This window comes from Erpetoichthys calabaricus, chromosome 9 (assembly GCF_900747795.2).
Source record: "Erpetoichthys calabaricus chromosome 9, fErpCal1.3, whole genome shotgun sequence".
NCBI lineage: Eukaryota > Metazoa > Chordata > Cladistia > Polypteriformes > Polypteridae > Erpetoichthys > Erpetoichthys calabaricus.
The window spans coordinates 67,485,594-67,507,855 of record NC_041402.2 but is presented as its reverse complement, the minus strand read 5'-3'; the positions used below and the strand labels follow the sequence as shown (position 1 = coordinate 67,507,855).

At 41.3% G+C, this 22,262-nt stretch overlaps 1 protein-coding gene across 2 annotated transcripts in view; it reads left to right on the top strand.

Annotated features, from left to right (window-relative positions):
* si:ch211-186j3.6 (neural-cadherin) overlaps window positions 1-22,262 on the top strand; it is a 631,675-nt gene that overhangs the window by 369,171 nt on the left and 240,242 nt on the right. For both annotated transcript variants that reach the window (XM_051932159.1, XM_028809678.2), the window contains exon 9: window positions 5,537-5,705. In XM_051932159.1, coding sequence (XP_051788119.1) covers window positions 5,537-5,705 — 169 coding nt within the window. The remainder of the gene's footprint in view (window positions 1-5,536; window positions 5,706-22,262) is intronic.

The window sequence follows — 22,262 nt, the reverse complement described above, 5'->3', positions numbered from 1 at the left end:
CTTTATAAATTCATTCTTAAGACAATATTAATTTTATAGTATTTGTCACATTCCTTGAAAAACTAAACCTGCTTTACATATTTTTATCTTATCAATTTTCTTACATTCAGACACACAGTAATATTAGAATTGTTGTAAGGTGACATAATATATCATATACATGCAAGATCACTGATTTTTTGTTCCATTGACAGAGATTTTCTCACACTGTTTTGCAATTCTGTGATGTTTTGATTGTTTTGATTTGTGAATGCTTGCCTACTAAGATCCAGAGGGCTAACAGACAAGATAGTTCAGAAGCTGTCGTATAAGTGGCGACAAAGCACATGATAATAGATGGCAGCACAATGGCTATGCAGAGTAGAATGCATGTTGCTCATGTTCACTTGATTGGCTTTGCATGATTTTGACATGGTAATTTCTGAAAATGATGCGTTTTAATGAACTTTCATTTTGACAAATTTTCATATGGCAGGAGTACTGAGAGTTACATTAGAGTAATGTTCTCAAATTTCTAATATAATACAATACAATATAATATAATTTAAAGTAAACAGTGATCAGAATTTAGTCAGGTCATGATATTTCTGGAGTTCCTCCTTATACCTGAATTGGTTTTCTCCAGATCCTCTCCTTTGCTTCCTTGTTCCTGGAGATGTGCAAGTCAGAATAACTGGGTACTTTAAAGAATTTGAATATGTCACTACAGAAATGGGATAAATGGATAGATAAATAAGATTCACTTCTTTATGTTCCAGTACAATTTTGCTGGAATAGGTTCTAGTTCACGTTGAGCATTGTGGAATACCGGGGCGCGTACAGCCGCCCTAACCCGACACAGACAGGCAGAGACACGAATTGCCACAGCCAGGGAAGAGTTTCTCCTTTGCTCCCCCAAAGTACAGCACAGTCCGTACAGAACCAAAACAGAATCCTTTCTTCAGCTGCCAATTCACAGTTCTTCTGCCTCCACTTCTCTCTCCTTCTTCCTCCCAACTCTGGCTCTCCGAATGGAGTGAGGCAGCTCCTTTTACGATGGCCCTGAGAATGTTCCAGGTGGCTCATTAATCGGACCTTGAATCACTTCCAGGTGTGGTGAGAACCCAATATAGGGCTCTGCAGCCCCCCCTGATAGCCCCGATGGAACTCAACAGGGCTGTGCTAAACTCCAACTCCCAGCATGCCCTGCAGGAATCCATAGGTGCCACACCCAATGCACCCATAAGTGTCCCAGAGAAGGTATTGTACTGCCAATGCTCTCTCCCCTGGTCCTTCCATGCAGTTGGCATCCCGGCAAGGTAATGGCCATGGCTGCCCATCACACCAATTAATAAAAAAAAATATCTCTAGGAAATAAATGGATAAAGAAATACATTGTAATATAATATAATAAGTACATGTTATATCAGTTATGAAGAAATAAATAAGGAATTTAGAGACACCATGATTCAGTTGTGTAGCCTTCATCAGTTATGTATTTGACCTACATGAAGGCTAAACAGCTGAATCATGGTGTCTCTAACTTTCTTTTTTTAGTGTGAAAGTGTCCTTTACCTATTTTTTCTTACTATAATATAATCTATTATATAATGAAAAACTGAAGTGTCTGTGTGTCCAGTCACTCAGAGCAATCTGATTGGCCAGGTTGGCTTTGGTATGGTTGGTCAGTTTGGCTCAGGTGACACAATGAAAGAGGAAGTGAGAATGTGAGATAAACATGGAGGAGTAGAGGCACACACTGAGAGAGTCGCCTTCAAAGACACTAGGTATAAATCCAGCTAGGAGCTGGAAAAGGCGCCTTGAAAATAATGAGTCTGAGCAGCAGGATTTACTGGAACACATTTGTTAAAGGCAGTGCCACTCAACAAGAGGTTCAGACACACGTAAATAAAGAGGAAAGGTGCTTAACATACTGTGACGATGCGAGTTCGACTCCATGCTCCCATCTGTTGTTCGGGAGCCCTTGAACCCGTCACCATCAGTAATGCTACCAATGAGCTAAGCAGTGAGGCAACAACATAGCAAGGGGATGGTGAAAAAAGTGTCAAGTGCTTTTATTAAACAGAACAAAAACAAGTGTTCAAATTAAATCAAGTGCAGTGTCTTAAAAACAGTCCTCAATAAATAATCCAATAAAACCAGAAATGAAAAGTGGAGGTTAAAAACAATAGAAAAAACAATCCTTTTAAATAATGAGGTTAAAATAACGCAGGAAGCAGTACTTTAAAACATTTGCAGAGCCCGCTGTCTTCTTCACTAGCGTCTCTCCTGCTTCTCCCGTTTGGGCCCAGCAGCAGGTGAGTCGCTTTCTCTGCAGCTGACCTTCACTCCTCTCGACTGGTCTGGAGGCCTCCCGATCCTGGCTTCGGTCGTGCACTCATCCCAGGCCCGAGACTTGGTATCCTTGATGACCAGGATGCTCACGTCAAGGACTTCATCCACCAAGCCTCCTGACTCCCGCTGCCTTCCCGGCCTTACGCGGCCAGTCGTCCTACTTCACTGGTCACTCCCGCTACATGATCACTCAGCGGGAGTGACCACTACTACAACTCCCGGGTGTCAGCCCAACACCCAGGCTTCCTGTACAGCTGCATGCGAGCCTGCAGTTGCTCGCTCGCTCTCCCACACCGTCTCTCTCTCTCTCTCTCCCCGCATCCTGCTTTCACCTGCAACCTCCATTCGTTCTCATTCTCGTTCTCTCTTCTTTTCTTTCTCTCCTTCCTAGCCGACTCGTGCTTCTATATATTGAGAGGGCATAGCAGCTGCAGCAAATTAGCAGCCCCAGGAACAATCACGCATGCGGGCAGTCTCTCACCTGTGCACTCAGATGAGAAACGGCCACACCGTGAATCGCCCTGAGAACTGCTTCAGCCACACAACCGCCACACCCCCTCGCTAAGCCGCGAGCGCGGTGATTATTTAAAACTGGCCTTTGCTGAGAGCTGTGGACCCGCTATACCACACATACATGTAGGGCAAGAGATAGCAAATATTTTTAAACGATTCTATTACCTGTCTTCAGCAGGTACCATGGCTAGTATAATGGATTGACATCTAAATAATAATCACCATTTGCAGACATGTATTCTGATGTATAGTTTTAAGTATTCCCAACAGATTATTTAGCAATTTTTAAACATATGTTGTTAGCTTTTTGAATGCTGTGCCTGTGTGTTATGAAAATTATCTAAAAATTACTGGTTACTTTAAGGCAGTGGTCTCAAACTCCGGTCCTGGAGGGCCGCAGTGGCTGCAGGTTTTCATTCTAACCCTTTTCTTAATTGGTGACCAATTTTTGCTGCTAATCAACTCCTTTTTCTTTCATTTGAAATGAAATGTGAAGTTAATTAACCAACAGAAGACCAATTAAGTCAGGGCCTGAAACTCCAACCAATTTCACTCCAACCAGTTGATTAATTAGTTGTATAGTCTTTGTTAATTAAAACCGTTCTTTTTGGCTTGTTGCTGCTCTCATTGTGCAATAGCATATGTTTCTGAAATTGTTGACTTTCTCTTTTCTAAGAGAACTGTTAAAATGTTTTGGGGATCTGAGCAGATCAGCATTCCTGAGACTTTCGCCTTTCTTTATTTTCAGATATTGTATGATGGACACAGTTTGCTGGTCGTGTTTTGGCTCAGTTTATATCTCATTATTGTTTGACTGCTACTTAAGGAAAAAGAAACAAGGGGTCTGAGTCTTCAAGAACAAGTCAATTAACATTAATTCAAAAGAAGTTAATTAGCAAAAACAGGTCACTAATTAAGAAAAGGGTTAGAATGAAAACCTGCGGCCCTCTAGGATTGGAATTTGAGACCACTGCTTTAAGGTATCGCAACTGTTAAAGGACAGAAAACTACTATTGAATGTCTGTTTTGTTAAGGCTTGAATCTTTAGAATATTGTTTTTTTGTGTTAATTAATTTAAATAGGTTAATCCAATTATCTGGCTTCTTGTAAAAATTATTTTGCACTGGTAACATGTTACAGTTATCACTGTTACTTGATATATTGTAGTTATGTTCTTACATAGAATCGTAGAATGTAAGACTTGTTTATGGAATTTCATTTTAGATTTAACTCTAGTCTCTCAGCTCCCACACCTACTGTACATACCATTATTTTAGCGAACAGGCTTTTATTACATGTTATTAGACACCATTTTTATTATTATTACCATGCTTATTTTAACTTTACCTGTTTGTTGTCTGGTACAAACCTTGTAATCGATATTGAACCCACTTCCTATTGTCCAAATGACTTGAAATTTTGCACACTTACTCACTTCTGAAGACAATACATGAATAAATAATCAGTTTCAATAACTGATCAATTAATCCATGTTAATTAAGAAATGAAATTTTCATATGAAGAATAGTTAAAGATTTCATCAATAGATGGCGCTAGTAACGGATAGAAATATTAAAGGAAGTGTTCAAATATTGATTACAAAATTATACTAAAACAAACCCAAGACTAAAATGTTGAAAATTATATATATATATATATATACATATATTATACTTTTTAAAAACCACGCTTATATTAAGTTAAAAAGTGTACTAAAAAGTAAAAAATAAGTCTCTCATACATCACTCGTAAAATAAAAGCGTGGGCGCTTTTCATCAATCAACATTCAAAAAACAATTCTTAAAATCTTAGCAAAAGCACCCACGCTTTTATTTTACGAGTGATGTATGAGAGACTTATTTTTTACTTTTTAGTACACTTTTTAACTTAATATAAGAGTGGTTTTTAAAAAGTGTTTTTTTATATATATATAATATTTTTTGTGTCTTATATGTTGTGCAATACTATTAAAAAAATTCTGTTTTCAATTATACAATCTGGGAGACACTTCAATCTTTCCATTTAATAAGGGCACACATTTAAATTAAATTGAATAATTTAACTTAACAGTTTGTATTTCAACTTGTGCAGTAATCGCAATATACATTTAATAAATTGATAGTTAAGAATAAAAAAAAATCCAGCATTCATGTTTGTGCATATTTCTTCATGAGACATAATAATGATACATATAATTGTTTGTTTGAACAAAAAAAATGTCTTAGAGCACAATGTTTTCAGCTAAAATAATACAACCATAGTAATTGTTTGAGTTTTTATGTGGTTTAACCTGTAAGTTAAAAATAAAACACAGTAGGTAATGTAGGTTTTCAAAAGATATATAAATAACAATGATATACAGCATTAAGAGAATTCAATGCGTAAATTACTAGTGTTTTAACATAAGGATGACCAACTGAATCCTCAAAAATGAATCACAAACGCAGCTCTTTATTGTGCACTCCAAAGTGTCTTTACACAATAGACAAAACCTGGTTGAGACATTTCTCTACTTTAAAATAAACATTTTGTGAATCATACAGAAACAGTTGTTTCACAGCAACAGTTGTCTATTTTCAAACTTTCTTTCAATTTTATCTGCAATTGTTTCGTGTGTCAGTGTGACATTTCTCCTTCCAGTGGCTGAGTCCCTGATTACTCTTTTTACTTTCCTATTTTTATCACTCAGTGCCAGCATTATCGGGAACATGCCACAGTATTAGAGAACCAGCCTACAGGGACCTATGTGCTACAGGTGCACGCTGATGATGCTGATGAGGGAGCCAATGGAAAAGTCACTTATGGATTCATGCACAAAGATGGTACAGTGCCAGCATTTAGCATTGATCCCGAGACAGGTGAGCTTATTCCTTATGTCACTCTGTCCAATGAATAGTTTAAGAATATGATAAATTATTCAGTTTTTTAATTGAAACAGTATGAATTAAGACTATGAAATGTAGATTTGTTGTTCTAATTGTTAATAATTCTGATCACACTTATTTTATATACTGTAACTTACCACCCATCACACAGACTGTACATCAAGGCAAAAAGCATATTGTGTGACACATTCTAGGAATATGTTTAAAATTCCCAAAGCTGTCATGATTATGAAATTGTTGTGGTCATTTTTGTTCTTTTTTGCCAGTTGTTTTGATTGTTTGTTTGGACTTTTGGTGGCTTTGTTTGTGTTTTAGTGCTTCTGTATTTGCTCAACAATTATGTCACTTAGTTAACCTTGGAATCTGCATATCAAAGCATTATGTCTTGTGTGCTATAAGCAAATGGAAAGCACAACATTCTTACAGGCCTGTATTTAGTGCAATTGAAGAACCTGCTATTATGTAAAAAAAGAAAAAGAATAATGTTAGAAAAAAAAGAAAGAAAAATTGAGTGTATTTTAGAGTAAAGCTCAGAAAGATTTGAAAGTAAATACTTTGGTCTTGTATTTGGTTCTAGTTTTAAAGGGATTTTTTGCTTCAGTCTTACTTGTATTTTTGACTCATAAATTAGCTTATCAGATCAACAGCGTATACTGTGTCATTTGAATAACTAACTGTGATGTTGTGACCCATTATTTTTCTTGTCTGCCAGACTGTGAAACTAGGATTAGCAAATTGATTTAGGTGTACTACTTGTGGAGAATGGCAAAGCTGTTGATGAATTTTCAATACTATTCAACATGAAGAGTTTTTATGATACCATGATGGCAAAACACCTTTCACTCAGGTTAGAAATTATTAGCACCTCTGTTTTGGTTGCTTGAGAGTCCAATCTGCCTCCTTCTGGTTGCATCAAGACCAATGTTTAAGTAATAAAAGCTGAAAGTTACTAATGCTGTACTGTTTCGTTGTCCTGCATTCTCTACATACTAAATGTATGTGAGTCCACACATGAATGGAGGTATCCTTCAGCACATGCAGTACACTATGGCATGTTGAATTGATTATGGGCAACTAGATAGCCATTCCTTCAGACTTAATTGTCTTAGGGCACATTATACGTAAAATAAACCAGTGGTGTTTGAAGAACTATATCTTGTTAAAATAAATAAATAAGCCTAGGTTTGTTGGCTTTGAAGGCTACCAAGACCTGACCTAAAACAAGATGCCCAAAATGACTGGGAAGATAGAACTGTATTTGATAATGGTTAACCATATAAAGACTACTGTAAATAATTAACAAATCAGAGAAACAAATTAAATGAATTTTCACTTAAGCACTGGATACATTTATATCATCTGCAAAGGTATGCAATACATTTTGTCCAAAGTTTCAATTTCACCTAGGGTTTCAGTTAACTGCAACTCAAAAATTTAAGACAGTTTAGCAGGTTGTATGAGGACAGCTTCTGTAGCCATACTGTCTATTTGTTTTCTCTGTGACATCACTAAAACATCACTTCATTTAGTAGCATTACTGACACAAGGGTAATACAAACATAGTAACAAATGACAATGCCAGACATTAAGGTTGTAGTGAAAAGCAGGAGTCCCAAAAGTAGTGTAAAGATGAAAGAAACTAAAGTTTTGGGGCACCTTGTGGCCAAACCCATATAACTGAAAAGTTTCAAAGCAAAACAAATTCGTGTAAAAACACAACAACGAGTCTTCTTCAAACTAGTGCCTCAGGTTGACTGCCCAATATAGTGGCTGTTCCGTTTTCCAGGCGTTCTGGGAAGAAGTGGATGGTCCAGGTAGACGGACCCCATAAGTGATGTCAGAGGTGGAAAGGTGTCAATCTTTCGTTATACAAGGGGAGAGTAAGAGGGGTCATTATTATGCAGTGACATCTACTATTTTGTTGGAAAATTACCATCACCCAAGCCTTTAAGCTGTTTCCCATGCGTATGCGCACAACGGTAACAGTCCAGATCTGTTGGATTGGGCAACATACTGTAAGCCATGAGGTCATTGGCGCAAGGCAGTGCATTGCTATTGGCACAGAGAGAACCTTGAAGATGAAAGACTCTGAACCGATTAGGCTGCAGGTTCAAGAACCATTGGTAATACTGGGATTTGACTTTTGTGCAAGGTTGTCTACTGTAAAGGTGCATTGTCTGTCACTAGGGTGAATCTGCATCCCAGAGGGTAGTACCTCAGCTGGTTCATAGCCTATTTAATCATGAGGGCCTCTCTCTCTCCACTGCCACATACTGTACCTAGTTTCCTAATCCAGCAGATTCTGACTCAGGTACACTAAAGGGAGTTCAACACATTGGACATTTTAGCTCAGCATGGCTGTAAGACCTGTGTCCAAAGCTTCAGTCTATAAAACAAAAAATTAAAGAAAAATCAGGGGTTATCAAAATAGATGCTGAAATGCGGGTCTGTTTCAAGTCACCAAATGTGGCTTCTGTTTTCTCATCCCATGTCACTGTATTAGGAGCCTGTTTCTTTGTTAAATATGTTAGAGGTGCCTCTCTCTCGGAGAAACAGGAGACAAACCAGCAATACAACAACAAAAACATTTATTTATATAGCACATTTTCATACAAACAATGTAGCTCAAAGTGCTTTACATGATGAAGAAAGAGAAAAAAAGACAAAATAAATAAGAATTAAAATAGGAAACACTAATTAACATAGAATAAAATTAAGGTCCGATGGCCAGGGAGGACATAAAAAAAAAAAAAAAAAACTCCAGTTGGCTGGAGAAAAAAATAAAATCTGCAGGATTTTCCCCCTCTAGGCATTCTACCTAACATAAATGACCTCAATCAGTCCTCATTGTATTCAGAGTTCACATGGAAGAACTTGATGATAACGGTCATGTGGACTTCTGGCCTTTAATCCATCAATGTAGGGACATCATGGCGCTTTGATTAGGTGGTGGTGACGCAGATCACCACCACAGAATACCGGAAAAAGAACAGAAGAGAAAGTAGGGGTTAGTACAGATTTTGGAGCCACCATGAATAGTAATGATAATTAATTGAATATACAGAGCATCAGGATTAAACTAAGATGAAGCTATGAGAAAGCCATGTTAAAGTAATGTATTTTCAGCAGTGTTTTAAAGTGCTCCACTGTATTAGCCTAGCAAATTCCTATTGGTAAGCTACTCCAGATTTTAGGTGCATAACAGCAGAAGGCCACCTCACCACTTCTTTTAAGTTTAGCTCTTAGAATTCCAAGTAGGCACTCATTTAACACTAGAATTACCAGAGCCTACGAAAAAGCTCGTATATCCGGCCCACCTTAAATCGCTTCTTAAATCCGTTCGCCAGCATCCTTTGTCCTCTAAATGTGCTGATAAAAGACAAGCTGCCAGCAGCCGGCTATTCCATCCCCCCACCGACTTAGAACGTGAGCGAAGTTTTCCCAGCTCACGCATTGATTGATTACCTGGGAGTGAAGTGGAGTTTTACAGTGGAAATAACAGATCATTATTCTAAAGTAATCTGTGTAAACACATTGTTAAAACAGAAACTTTTTCATATTTTAGTAATAAATGTTACAAAATGTCCTTTAACCGCCACCTTATCGTGGTGGAGGGGTTTGCGTGTCCCAATGATCCTAGGAGCTCTGTTGTCCGGGGCTTTATGCCCCTGGTAGGGCCACCCAAGGCAAACTGGTCCTAGGTGAGGGATGAGACAAAGAGCGGTTCAAACCTTCTATGATGAATGAAAACTTTGGACGCCGTTTTCCCTTGCCCGGACGCGGGTCACCGGGGCCCCACTCTGGAGCCAGGCCTGGAGGTGGGGCTCGATGGCGAGCGCCTGGTGGCCGGGCCTGCACCCATGGGGCTCGGCCGGGCACAGCCCGAAGAGGCAACGTGGGTCCCCCTTCCCATGGGCTCACCACCTATGGGAGGGGCCAAGGAGGTCGGGTGCAGTGTGAGTTGGGTGGTGGCCGAAGGCGGGGACCTTGGCGGTCCGATCCTCGGCTACAGAAGCTGGCTCTTGGGACGTGGAATGTCACCTCTCTGAAGGGGAAGGAGCCTGAGCTAGTGTGCGAAGTTGAGAGGTTCCGGCTAGATATAGTCGGACTCACCTCGACGCACAGCTTGGACTCTGGAAACCAATCTCCTTGAGAGGGGCTGGACTCTGTACCACTCTGGAGTTGCCCCCGGTGAGAGGCGCCGAGCGGGTGTGGGTATACTTATTGCCCCCCGACTTGGAGCCTGTACATTGGGGTTTACCCCGGTGGACGAGAGGGTAGCCTCCCTTCGCCTTCGGGTGGGGGGACGGGTCCTAACTGTTGTTTGTGCGTATGCACCGAACAGCAGTTCGGAGTACCCACCCTTTTTGGAGTCCCTGGAGGGGGTGCTAGAGGGCATACCTTCTGGGGACTCCCTCATTCTGCTGGGAGACTTCAATGCTCACGTGGGCAATGACAGTGAGACCTGGAAGGGCGTGATTGGGAGGAATGGCCCCCCCGATCTAAACCCGAGCGGTGTTTTGTTATTGGACTTCTGTGCTCATCACGGATTGTCCATAACGAACACCATGTTCAAGCATAGGGGTGTTCATATGTGCACTTGGCACCAGGACACCCTAGGCCTGAGTTCGATGATCGACTTTGTGGTCGTGTCGTCTGACTTGCGGCCACATGTCTTGGACACTCGGGTGAAGAGAGGGGCGGAGCTGTCAACTGATCACCACCTGGTGGTGAGTTGGCTTCGATGGTGGGGGAGGATGCCGGTCAGGCGTGGTAGGCCCAAACGTGTTGTGAGGGTCTGCTGGGAACGTCTGGCAGAGCCCCCTGTCAGAAGTAGCTTCAACTCCCACCTCCGGCAGAACTTCGACCATGTCCCGAGGGAGGTGGGGGACATCGAGTCCGAATGGGCCATGTTCCGTGCCTCTATTGTTGAGGCGGCTGACCGGAGCTGTGGCCGTAAGGTGGTCGGTGCCTGTCGTGGCGGCAATCCCCGAACCCGTTGGTGGACACCGGTGGTGAAGGATGCCGTCAAGCTGAAGAAGGAGTCCTACAGGACCCTTTTGTCCTGTGGGACCCTGGAGGCAGCTGATAGGTACCGGCAGGCCAAGCGGAATGCGGCTTTGGTGGTTGCTGAGGCAAAAACTCGGGCGTGGGAGGAGTTTGGGGAGGCCATGGAGAACGACTTTCGGACGGCTTCGAGGAGATTCTGGTCCACCATCCGGCGTCTCAGGAAGGGGAAGCAGTGCAGTGTCAACACTGTATATGGTGGGGATGGTGCGCTGCTGACCTCGACTCGGGACGTTGTGGGTCGGTGGGGGGAGTACTTCGAAGACCTCCTCAATCCCATTAACATGCCTTCCAATGAGGAAGCAGAGCCTGGGGACTCAGAGGTGGGCTCCCCCATCTCTGGGACTGAGGTCACCGAGGTGGTCAAAAAACTCCTTGGTGGCAGGGCCCCGGGGGTGGATGAGATACGCCCGGAGTTCCTCAAGGCTCTGGATGTTGTAGGACTGTCTTGGTTGACACGCCTCTGCAACATCGCATGGACATCAGGGACAGTGCCTCTGGATTGGCAGACTGGGGTGGTGGTCCCCCTCTTTAAGAAGGGGGACCGGAGGGTGTGTTCCAACTACAGAGGGATCACACTCCTCAGCCTCCCTGGAAAAGTTTATTCAGGGGTCCTGGAGAGGAGGGTCCGTCGGATAGTCGAGCCTCGGATTCAGGAGGAACAGTGTGGTTTTCGTCCTGGTCGCGGAACAGTGGACCAGCTCTATACCCTTAGCAGGGTCCTGGAGGGTTCATGGGAGTTTGCCCAACCAGTCTACATGTGTTTTGTGGACTTGGAAAAGGCATTCGACCGTGTCCCTCGGGGAATCCTGTGGGGGGTACTCCGAGAGTATGGGGTACCGGCCCCCCTGATAAGGGCTGTTCCGTCCCTGTACGATCGGTGCCAGAGCTTGGTCCGCATTGCCGGCAGTAAGTCGAACCCGTTTCCAGTGAGAGTTGGACTCCGCCAGGGCTGCCCTTTGTCACCGATTCTGTTCATAACTTTTATGGACAGAATTTCTAGGCGCAGCCAGGGCGTTGAGGGGGTCCGGTTTGGTGGGCTCAGGATTGGGTCACTGCTTTTTGCAGATGATGTTGTCCTGTTTGCTTCATCAGGCCGTGATCTTCAGCTCTCTCTGGATCAGTTCGCAGCCGAGTGTGAAGCGGCTGGAATGAGAATCAGCACCTCCAAATCCGAGACCATGGTCCTCAGCCGGAAAAGGGTGGAGTGCCCTCTCAGGGTTGGTAGCGAGATCCTGCTTCAAGTGGAGGAGTTCAAGTATCTCGGGATCTTGTTCACGAGTGAGGGAAGAATGGAGCGTGAGATCGACAGGCGGATCGGTGCGGCATCCGCAGTAATGCGGGCGCTGCATCGGTCTGTCGTGGTGAAAAAGGAGCTGAGCCGCAAGGCGAAGCTCTCAATTTACCAGTCAATCTATGTTCCTACCCTCACCTATGGTCATGAACTATGGGTAGTGACCGAAAGAACGAGATCGCGAATACAAGCGGCTGAAATGAGTTTCCTCCGCAGGGTGTCTGGGCTTTCCCTTAAAGATAGGGTGAGAAGCTCAGTCATCCGGGAGGGGCTCAGAGTAGAGCCGCTGCTCCTCCGCATCGAGAGGAGTCAGATGAGGTGGCTCGGGCATCTGATCAGGATGCCTCCTGGACGCCTCCCTGGTGAGGTGTTCCGGGCACGTCCAACCGGGAGGAGGCCCCGGGGAAGACCCAGGACACGCTGGAGGGACTATGTCTCTCGACTGGCCTGGGAACGCCTTGGGATTCTCCCGGAAGAGCTAGAAGAAGTGGCCGGGGAGAGGGAAGTCTGGGCATCTCTGCTCAAGCTGCTGCCCCCGCGACCCGACCTTGGATAAGCGGGAGACAATGGATGGATGGATGGATGTTACAAAATGTAGTAGGCATAAACTGTAGAATATATAAAGCCCGAGTTCCAAAGATCAAATGAACACTTTCACAAAAGCTTCAAGAATGATTCAACAGCTTCAGTGGCGTAGTGCGTTAAGATTTGCCTCTTAGTGCAGAGCAGTTTTTCCTTGCCTCACAGACCTGAGTTCGATTCCCCGTTGGGGATGAAGTGTTGCTTTTTTTTTCTTTTCTTTTAAACCTCAAACGGACATAAAATTTATACATTGGTATGCACTGTCAGTTACTGAGATCGTTATATTTTCATGTGGGAGGCTCCTTTTCAAATATTTTTTTAACAATTGAGACTGCAATTAACAGGAACAACTGTCCTTATAACTTATTTTTAAGATCCATAACGCACAGACAGACAGAGCACTGCGTAATAGAGAGACAGACAGGCAGAGAAGTCACTAGATATAGAAATAAACAGGGAAGCCACGTGTACTGAAAAAAAAAAAACAACATGTGCATTGTCCCTGACTCTCTAAGTAAGATCGGGGGAGGGGTGATGTTAGAGCGCCTGCGCTTATTCAGTGCAGCTGGGACAACGCACATGTTGTTTTTTTTTTTCAGTACACGTGGCTTCCCTGTTTATTTCTATATCTAGTGACTTCTCTGCCTGTCTGTCTCTCTATTACGCAGTGCTCTGTCTGTCTGTGCGTTATGGATCTTAAAAATAAGTTATAAGGACAGTTGTTCCTGTTAATTGCAGTCTCAATTGTTAAAAAAATATTTGAAAAGGAGCATCCCACATGAAAATATAACGATCTCAGTAACTGACAGTGCATACCAATGTATAAATTTTATGTCCGTTTGAGGTTTAAAAGAAAAGAAAAAAAAAGCAACACTTCATCCCCAGCGGGGAATCGAACTCAGGTCTGTGAGGCAAGGAAAAGCTGCTCTGCACTAAGAGGCAAATCTTAACACACTACACCACTGAAGCTGTTAAATCATTCTTGAAGCTTTTGTGAAAGTGTTTATTTGATCTTTGGAACTCGGGCTTTATATATTCTATAGTTTATGCCTACTACATTTTGTAACATTTATTACTAAAATATGAAAAAGTTTCTGTTTTAACAATGTGTTTACACAGATTACTTTAGAATAATGATGTCTTATTTCCACTGTAAAACTCCACTTCACTCCCACATAAACAATCAAGGCGTGAGCTGGGAAAACTTCGCTCACGTTCTAAGTCGGTGGGGGGATGGAATAGCCGGCTGCTGGCAGCTTGTCTTTTATCAGCACATTTAGAGGACAAAGGATGCTGGCGGAGAGGTGTGAACGGATTTAAGAAGCGATTTAAGGTGGGCCGGATATACGAGTTTTTTCGTAGGCTCTGGTAATTCTAGTGTTAAGGATCTAAGGTTACGATTTGGAGTGTAAGGTGTAAGACATTCTGAAATATAAGATGGAGCGAGATTATTTAAGGCTTTGCAAACAATAAGCAGAATTTTAAAGTCAATTCTAAATGACACAGGTAACCAGTGTAATGACATTAAAACTGGGGTGATGTGCTCGGATTTTCTTACCTGAGTTAAGATTCTAGCAGCTGCATTCTGCACTAGTTGCAATCGATTGATGTCTTTTTTTGGTAGTCCTGAGAGGAGTGCGTTACAGTAATCTAGTCGACTGAAAACAAAAGTGTGAACTAATTTTTCAGCGTCTTGCATTGTTATAAGAGATCTAACTTTTGCTTAAGTGAAAAAATGCTGTCCTAGCAATCTGATCAATATGTGATTTAAAATTCAGGTCAGAGTCAATAGTTACCCCTAAATTCTTTACCTCCATCTTGACTTTTAATCCTAATGCATCAAGTTTATTTCTAGTAACCTCATTATATCCATTATTGCCAATCACTAATATTTCTGTTTTCTCTTTATTTAGTTTGAGAAAATTACTACTCATCCATTCGGAAACACAAGTTAGACATTGTGTCAGTGAATCAAGAGTGTCGGGGTCGTCAGGTGCTATTGATAAATACAGCTGTGTGTCATTAGCATAGCTGTGGTAGCTCACGTTATGCCCCGAGATAATCTGACCTAACAGAGGCATGTAAATCAAAAAGAGTAACAGACCCAGGATAGAGCCTTGTTGAATAGCATATAGAATATCATGTGTCTTTGAAGTATATAAATGCAAAGAATTATTATTATTATTATTATAATTACCACAACTAACAAAGAATTTTCTACCTGCCAGGTAGGATTCAAATCAATTTAAGACACTGCCAGAGAGGCCCACCCATTGACAAAGGCGATTTCTAAGTATATTGTGATCGATGGTATCAAATGCGGCACTCAGATCTAAGAGGATGAGAACAGATAAACGGCTACTGTCTGCATTTACTCGCAAGTCATTTACTACTTTAACGAGTGCAGTTTCTGTACTGTGATTTGTTCTGAAACCCAACTGAAACTTATCAAGAATGGCATGTTTACTGAGGTGATCATTAAGCTGCATAATGACTGCCTTCTCTAGAATTTTACTTAAGAAAGGCAGGTTAGAAATTGGTCTAAAATTTTCAAAAGCAGAGGAGTCAAGATTATTTCTCTTGAGCAGGGGTTTAACTACAACAGTCTTAAGACAGTCTGGGAAGACCCCCAGTTTACTACGAGTTTACTATGTCAAGAATACTATCAATTAGCACGTGCGATACTTCTTTGAAAAAAACTTGTTGGTATTGGGTCAAGGACACAGGTGGAGGGTCTCAGTTGAGAAATTATTTTATATAAAATCAGGTAAATCTGTCCTGGTGAAAGAATTTAATTTGTTTATAATGGAGTACCGGGGTTTAAGAAGATCAGTATTGGGGAGATGTACTATATTATTTCTAATATCATTAATTTTTTGATTAAAAAATACAGCAAAAGCCTCAAAAGTTTCACTGGAAGTATTTTGGAGGCATTCCATTGAGTGATCTGGGTTTAGTAGACAATCAATCGTAGACAATAAGACTCTAGAATTATAAATAACAATACTAGTAATCCCAGAGAAATAACACCACCTCTCAAGACGGACTATGTTGTTGTATTCTGTTATTTTAACCTTCAATAGTACCCCACCAATCCTAAGAAGGCTTGGACCAACCTCTTTGTTTTCATACAGGGCCATTTCATAATGGCTTCAACTATGGTACATTGTGGATGTACAGTACCTCTGCCCACCAATTAACAAAAATTATGCCTTCATCAATCCAAAATAGCTTTTCTTTGGATTTATTTTTAACTCGCTTTTCTTAGTGCCAGAAGTACCGTACACACCTGTTGTACATGATCCTGCCATGTTCCAGAATAGATGACAATGTCATCTAGGTACACAGCACTATAGGCTTAATGGGGACGAAACACACCAGATATTGGAAGGTTGCAAGTGCCCTGTGCAGATCAACTGGCAGAACCCTATACTACCAGTGACCACTCGGGGTACTGAATGCGGTCTTTTTCTTCACGGATTCCATTAAAGGAATTTGCCAATACTCTTTTGTCATGTCAAGAGTGGTCAAGTACTGAGCCTTCCTAGGCCGTTCAAGGAATTTGTCAAATCATGCATTGGATAGGCATTGAACCATAAGACTTGATTTAACTAACAGAAGTCATTGCAACTTCCATCTGGTTTTGGAACCAGTTCAATGGGGCTGGACCAGGGACTAAAACTTTGCTGTATTATACCAAGATCCAGCATGCATATTATCTCAAACCCAGCTTCTGCTCATTTGTCTTCTGGGAGGGGTAGGTTGTTCTCTGACAACAACCCCTGGCTCCGTTAACAATGTCATATGCAATCAGGGAAGTTCCTCCAGGTTGCTTATTAACCACTTCTGTTTTTTTTTTTAAAATAGGTCTAATCATTTAAAATGTATTGCTTAATTGCACAGTATATTCTAGTATATTAGTGGTTCGGACTGCCTCTTCTTCCCAAACTTCTATTTATATATCCAAAAATACCTCTCTGTTGCCATCAATGAAATAACTCAACTGGCGAGAAGCCCATGGTTGTTCGTGGGACCTCCCTTACAGGCAAACAACACATGGGGAATTAACTGATCCCAATTCCTTCCGTCCTTGCTGACCAACTTATGTAAAATCTGTTTGAGCGTCTGATTAAACCACTCTACTAAACCATCAGTTTCAAGATGATACAATGAAGTTTTTAAATGCTTAATTCTGAGTAATTTAGCAATTAGATGAAAAATTAATCCATGATTGTGGCTACAAACGGAAGCAGAAGTCGGATTTGCAGAGGCATTAACCACAAGTGCTAACTGATTCACCAACTCTACTAGTTGTTCAACAGATGTCTACAATGAGTCCATTCACAGATTTGATGGTGGAAGTCCATGGAACTAACAACAACAATGGTATCTCACCCTTCTCCTCTGCTACACAATAATGCAAATAGTTTTTTAATACAAAGTATGTTCCTGTGGCATGTGATAATTCATACAGTGTCCGTCTATAAGAACTACTTCATTCATTGCAAACTTTAGGGAGTCATCATTCCACTGCTCTTTAAAATGAGGCCAGAGTTGACTGAAAATGTATTGTAAGGGGATCAATGGTTACCTCAAGGGGTGGAACAATGTCCCATGATGCCGCTCCATCCGTGTCCGTAGATACATCAGAGTGCAATGTCGGAATGTCACTCTTGTCCCACGGAGTCTCCACGTGACCCTGTTCAACTACTGGCTGTAAACACAGCATGGAAATGGTTTTTCACCATTAACCAGTGCTATAGCAGAGTTGGAGAGTGCTTTTCCATCTTTAATTTCCGACCAATCCTGCATGAGAATCACTAGCTAGGGAGGACTGTGCATAACAGCTACTTGTATCTTCTGAGTTACACCTTTAAAGGCAATGTTACAGTGGATGGACCTATACCACTGAGTTTCCCAGTGAATACAAGTTAGAATGGTTGTTCTGGGTTCCCACTGTCACAGAAGCACCTATTGGTGTGCAACAATGGAAATGTTGCTGCCAGAACCCATGTGTGCAGAGATTATTTGCCCATTTACCACCACCACCACCTCATCATGTGGAAGAGACAGAGGATTACCAAAATAACACCTCTCTTCTCATGCACAACTGCAGTCCATAAGCTAGATAGATAGATAGATAGATAGATAGATACTTTATTAATCCCGATGGGAAATTCACCAAGCTAGACTCACCAAAGCAGGGGCAGTTGGGAATGGTATGCCCCAGCTTACTACACTTGAAGCAGCAGAGAGGAGTTGTGTGCTTCTCCTTTTGTGTACCACTGTTTCTGTATTGTGATGGGTGGGCTTCAAATTGGAGACACATCCCTGACAGGACTTGTAGCGATCAGCTGACTGTTCCAAATGCTTGACTTACAAGGCGGCTTGGTGACGCTCAAGGGCTGCTGTCAGTGAAACAAGGTTTTTGCGTCTCTGGACCAGCCAGGTGAGGTAGTTAGGGAGGGCTTTCACTAGAAGGTCACATACGACCATTTCTGTGATGGTCTTTCCTGAATTAACCTTGCCCAATTTTGACCCATAATTCATATGCCTGTGAATGGGAAGGCCTCTCTGGGTCAAATACCCTTTTGTGGCACACTTTTGCCTGCTGGTCTGGATTAATACTATACCACAGCAGCACCTCAGCCTTTAGTTAATCACCAGCTGTTGTAATGGGTCCACTGTGCTAGCTCCCTCAAGAACGGTGCCAGTGTGTGTGCCCATTCCACATGCTCCCAGTGATGATGGCTGGCAGTTCTTTTGAAAACCAACAGAATGGTCTCAAAGTCATCAATGGAGTCTAGTGGCAACAATACCTGGGACAGGTCCCATCTAGATATTCTGCTGGAGGGCAACACGAGCTCAACTACGTACCTCCAACTCAACAAGCTGGTTCTGTTGTTCTACCACCTGGACCTTCAGTGTCTGGATATCGGAAGCCATAGTCTGAATATTCATCGTAACATCTTGGGGTTCAGCCATCATAGGTGCCCTCCCTAATCCTGCCAACTATGCCACTATAAAGATGATACAAAAAAATGTTAAAGTTTTGGGGCACCTTGCAGACAACATTGTATAACTGAAAAGTTTGAAAGCAAAAGAAATGCATGTAAAAATGCAAAAACGGGTCTTCTTTGTACTAGTACCTCAGGTTGAATGCCAAAGATGGTGGCTCATCTGGTTTTCAGGCATTCTGGGAGGAAGAGGCAGGTCCAGGTGGATGGAAAGGGAAATAATATCAAGGATGGGAAGGTGTCAATCTTTCTTTCTGCAAAGGGAGGAGAAAAGAGATTGTTATTATACAGCGCCATCTTCTGTCTCGGTGGAGAATTACCATTATCCAAGCCTTTAAACAGTTTCCCCATGTATACTCACATGACAGTAGTTACTTAAACAGAACCTGTGTTGGAGAGCACCAATGGGCTGATATCCCTTCTGGGATGAGTACTCATCCACTACCTGGCCAGGATGAAGAAAGGACAGAACAATTACTGCCTTTGGCAAAGAGTTGGCAGAAGATACCAAAAATATGTAGTGCATATTGGTATCCCAGCTGGGATGGAGCAAAGATCCTTACATGAGTAGGAGGCCAATACCAATGAAGGACAAGGAGAGACAAGTGGATGTGGCTACAATATCCCCCAATAAACTAGATGGCAGTATCCTTGGGCTTCAGCACCTGTAAGGACACACACAGGGTATGCAGCCCTGATGGGTTCTGTTGGTGCTGCCAGAGGGTGCTTTAGGGATACATAATTCCCCACCTGACCCAGAAGTGCTTCCTACAAGCAATGCCCTGGCACCTAAAGTACTCTCAGGTCTTCCATAAAAGGGACTGACCCAGGTGAGTTGGAGTTGGGTGGAAGAGGACAAAGTTCACCTAAGAGTAGTGGAAGAAAAGAGATGAGAAGTTTTTTTTTTTTTGTATTGTCCTTGTGCCATTACTAATAAGAAGCCTTTGTAAAGCTAATTAATTACAATTAAACATATTATTTAAAATTGGGACTTTTATCTGTGAGGTTGTTTCTCAGATTCTGCAATGCTCCATAGTAGTCACAACCTGTTGTAAGATACTAATCACTAGACATATTGCCCATCCATACTAAGTCTACCATGTGCCCTTCATTGACATTGCACATATCATTAGCATTAGTGTTATGGTGGGTCAAATGACTGTTTAAAGTTCTGAATAAAACACATAATTTGTGTTACAAATCTCAAATTAAGTTTGTTTTTTAAGTAATTCTCAAAGTAAATCTTTCGGCTTCCTTGCCAGTAGGTTAAAAGATTTATCCAAAGGCCAACTACATTAGTGAACTATCTGATGAAAGAAATTCCAAATACCATACAATTAACTAAAAAACTTATCAGAATTTGTTTCCTAATCTGGATTGCCATGAAGTTATTGAAATGTACTAATTTATTTTTTTATGGAAAACATAGTAAAAGATTTGACAAAAGACAGAAAGAGGGTTGATACCCCAGTAGGTAAAATCCTGTTTAATTTAAGGATTAAATGAGGAGAAAACAATAAATAGCCTTTAGCTAGTTACAGCTCTGTAGGAGTTGTCTATTGGATGAAAGAAGACAAGAAAGAGTATACTCAAGTCTTATATGTGCCAGTGATTGGAAGAATTAGAATGAAGGTGGAATTTAGCTCGGCAATCCTTTTCCATGTTAGCGAAAACCTGACTGCAAAGAAGAAACAGCCACGTGACACATATTGTCTCCCTGGATCCTATTCAAATCTGTTACTGTAGGAGCAGCTGGATAATCTCATGTTGGACAAGATGAAATATTACTGTATGTCCTGTGTATGTAATTGAAATAAAGGTATACATTAATATGACACATTTATTATGCAACTAGAGCATTCATTTAGGTACAATAAGGTTAAATCCCTTGCCATTATTTTGTTGACAACTGTAACAGTACCTTTTCAGATACTCCAGGGCACAGTAGGTACGTACAGTATAGGGTTAAAATGTTTAATTACACTGCATGCAACTTAGTATAGTACAAAATAAAGTATTTTCATCATTTATTGTGAGGCTTTATTTGTCAGTTTTAGGAAAAAAGGCAGCCTTGTGAATTAGAATGAATGAATGATGCATCTGCATCCTAGTGGTTACGTTAACAGCCTCATTCAGTTGGCGACATGCCAATAAAGTGAATTTGTTTTCTAATCCCCACATATGCATCTGCACATTCAGGTGAGTCTGTGAAGAGCAGAGGGCCTCTGTTTCCTCACAGGAACCAATTTAAAATCTACTCACTTACTTACGCAAACTATCCTATGCTTCTTGCTTTTAAGCTTCTTGATTGAAATGGCAGTAAATGTGTCAGGATTTCCATGCTATAGATTAACCGAAATAAGCATTTTATTATTCTAGAGTGCTCTTGGATTTTGCATAGACAACCTTTTAAAGACTTAGATGGGAACACACACATATTTAGATGCCTTTTTTTTTGATTTAGTTAAAACTTTAGGCACATAGGATTAGGACATTATCACTAAAGTTACTTGTTTGAGGTACATATTTTCATTTGTGAGGTCTGCATCTAAAATAAATTTTGCCAAGTTATATTAAAATATAAAAATAATTAAAAGTATGCTACTGTGATTCCTACTCTTCAGTCTAAAAATATACTTACCATATGTGATGTAGGTTACGATTTCACATTTTGATAATTGTTTCTAAACTGTCACTTAAAAAAGATTTCTTTAAGGAAATCAGTATGTACTTCCCAACGATTTAACAATGCTGTTGCTAGCATTGCATTTACGTTATGTTACAACTGTGCAGGAAGTTTATGAGCCATTCCCCCAGGTAAGCCTTAAACTAGCCAGCTAGTCTGAGATGAAAGGCATTTTACTGGATGAAGTGTATGGTATTCAGCCATGAGTCTTGTCAAAACAAGAATAGGTATGAAGCAGGGGCTGCAGGACTGAGGTATGTGTGATTAGGATTGGTTGTTGAAACAGGAGAGCCACTCTGTACCATGACACCCCATTGTTCCATGATGTGTGACAGAAAATGGTATAAATTTGATCTGCCTGCCTCTCTCTCTTTCTCTGCCATTCTCAGTCTTGAGAAAATGTCTCTTTTGGCAGCCATATTCCGGCAGACTGCTTGGCTCTACAGAGATGATGACCTAAAGAGAGCTAAGCAGAAATGAGATTGGCAGAGAAAGTTAAGTCTAACTACATGTTTTTGTGCCACCTAAACCTACACATCTAGCAGTATGAGGGTTTATGGTTTGCCAACACTTATATTTGTACTTTGTTTAATATCTTGGGTATATTACCTATAATACATAATAATTAAATGCATAACACTTTATCCTTCCTTTTCCTTTACTCTTCTTAATTGCCTGGGGCTACAGGTATAAAAGATAAAGGATGGATTGGGTGCTGAACTACAGTCACTGACAGAGTGGTAAGAGTATGGGATTTAGGGATCTACGACATTTTGTTAATACTAAAGAGTAATAAAGGGGAGAATAGAGTCATCCTAGAACCCCAACTGAATAAAACATCTTCGATGCAGCTCAGCCCGTTAAGTATTCTCATATAGGACCTT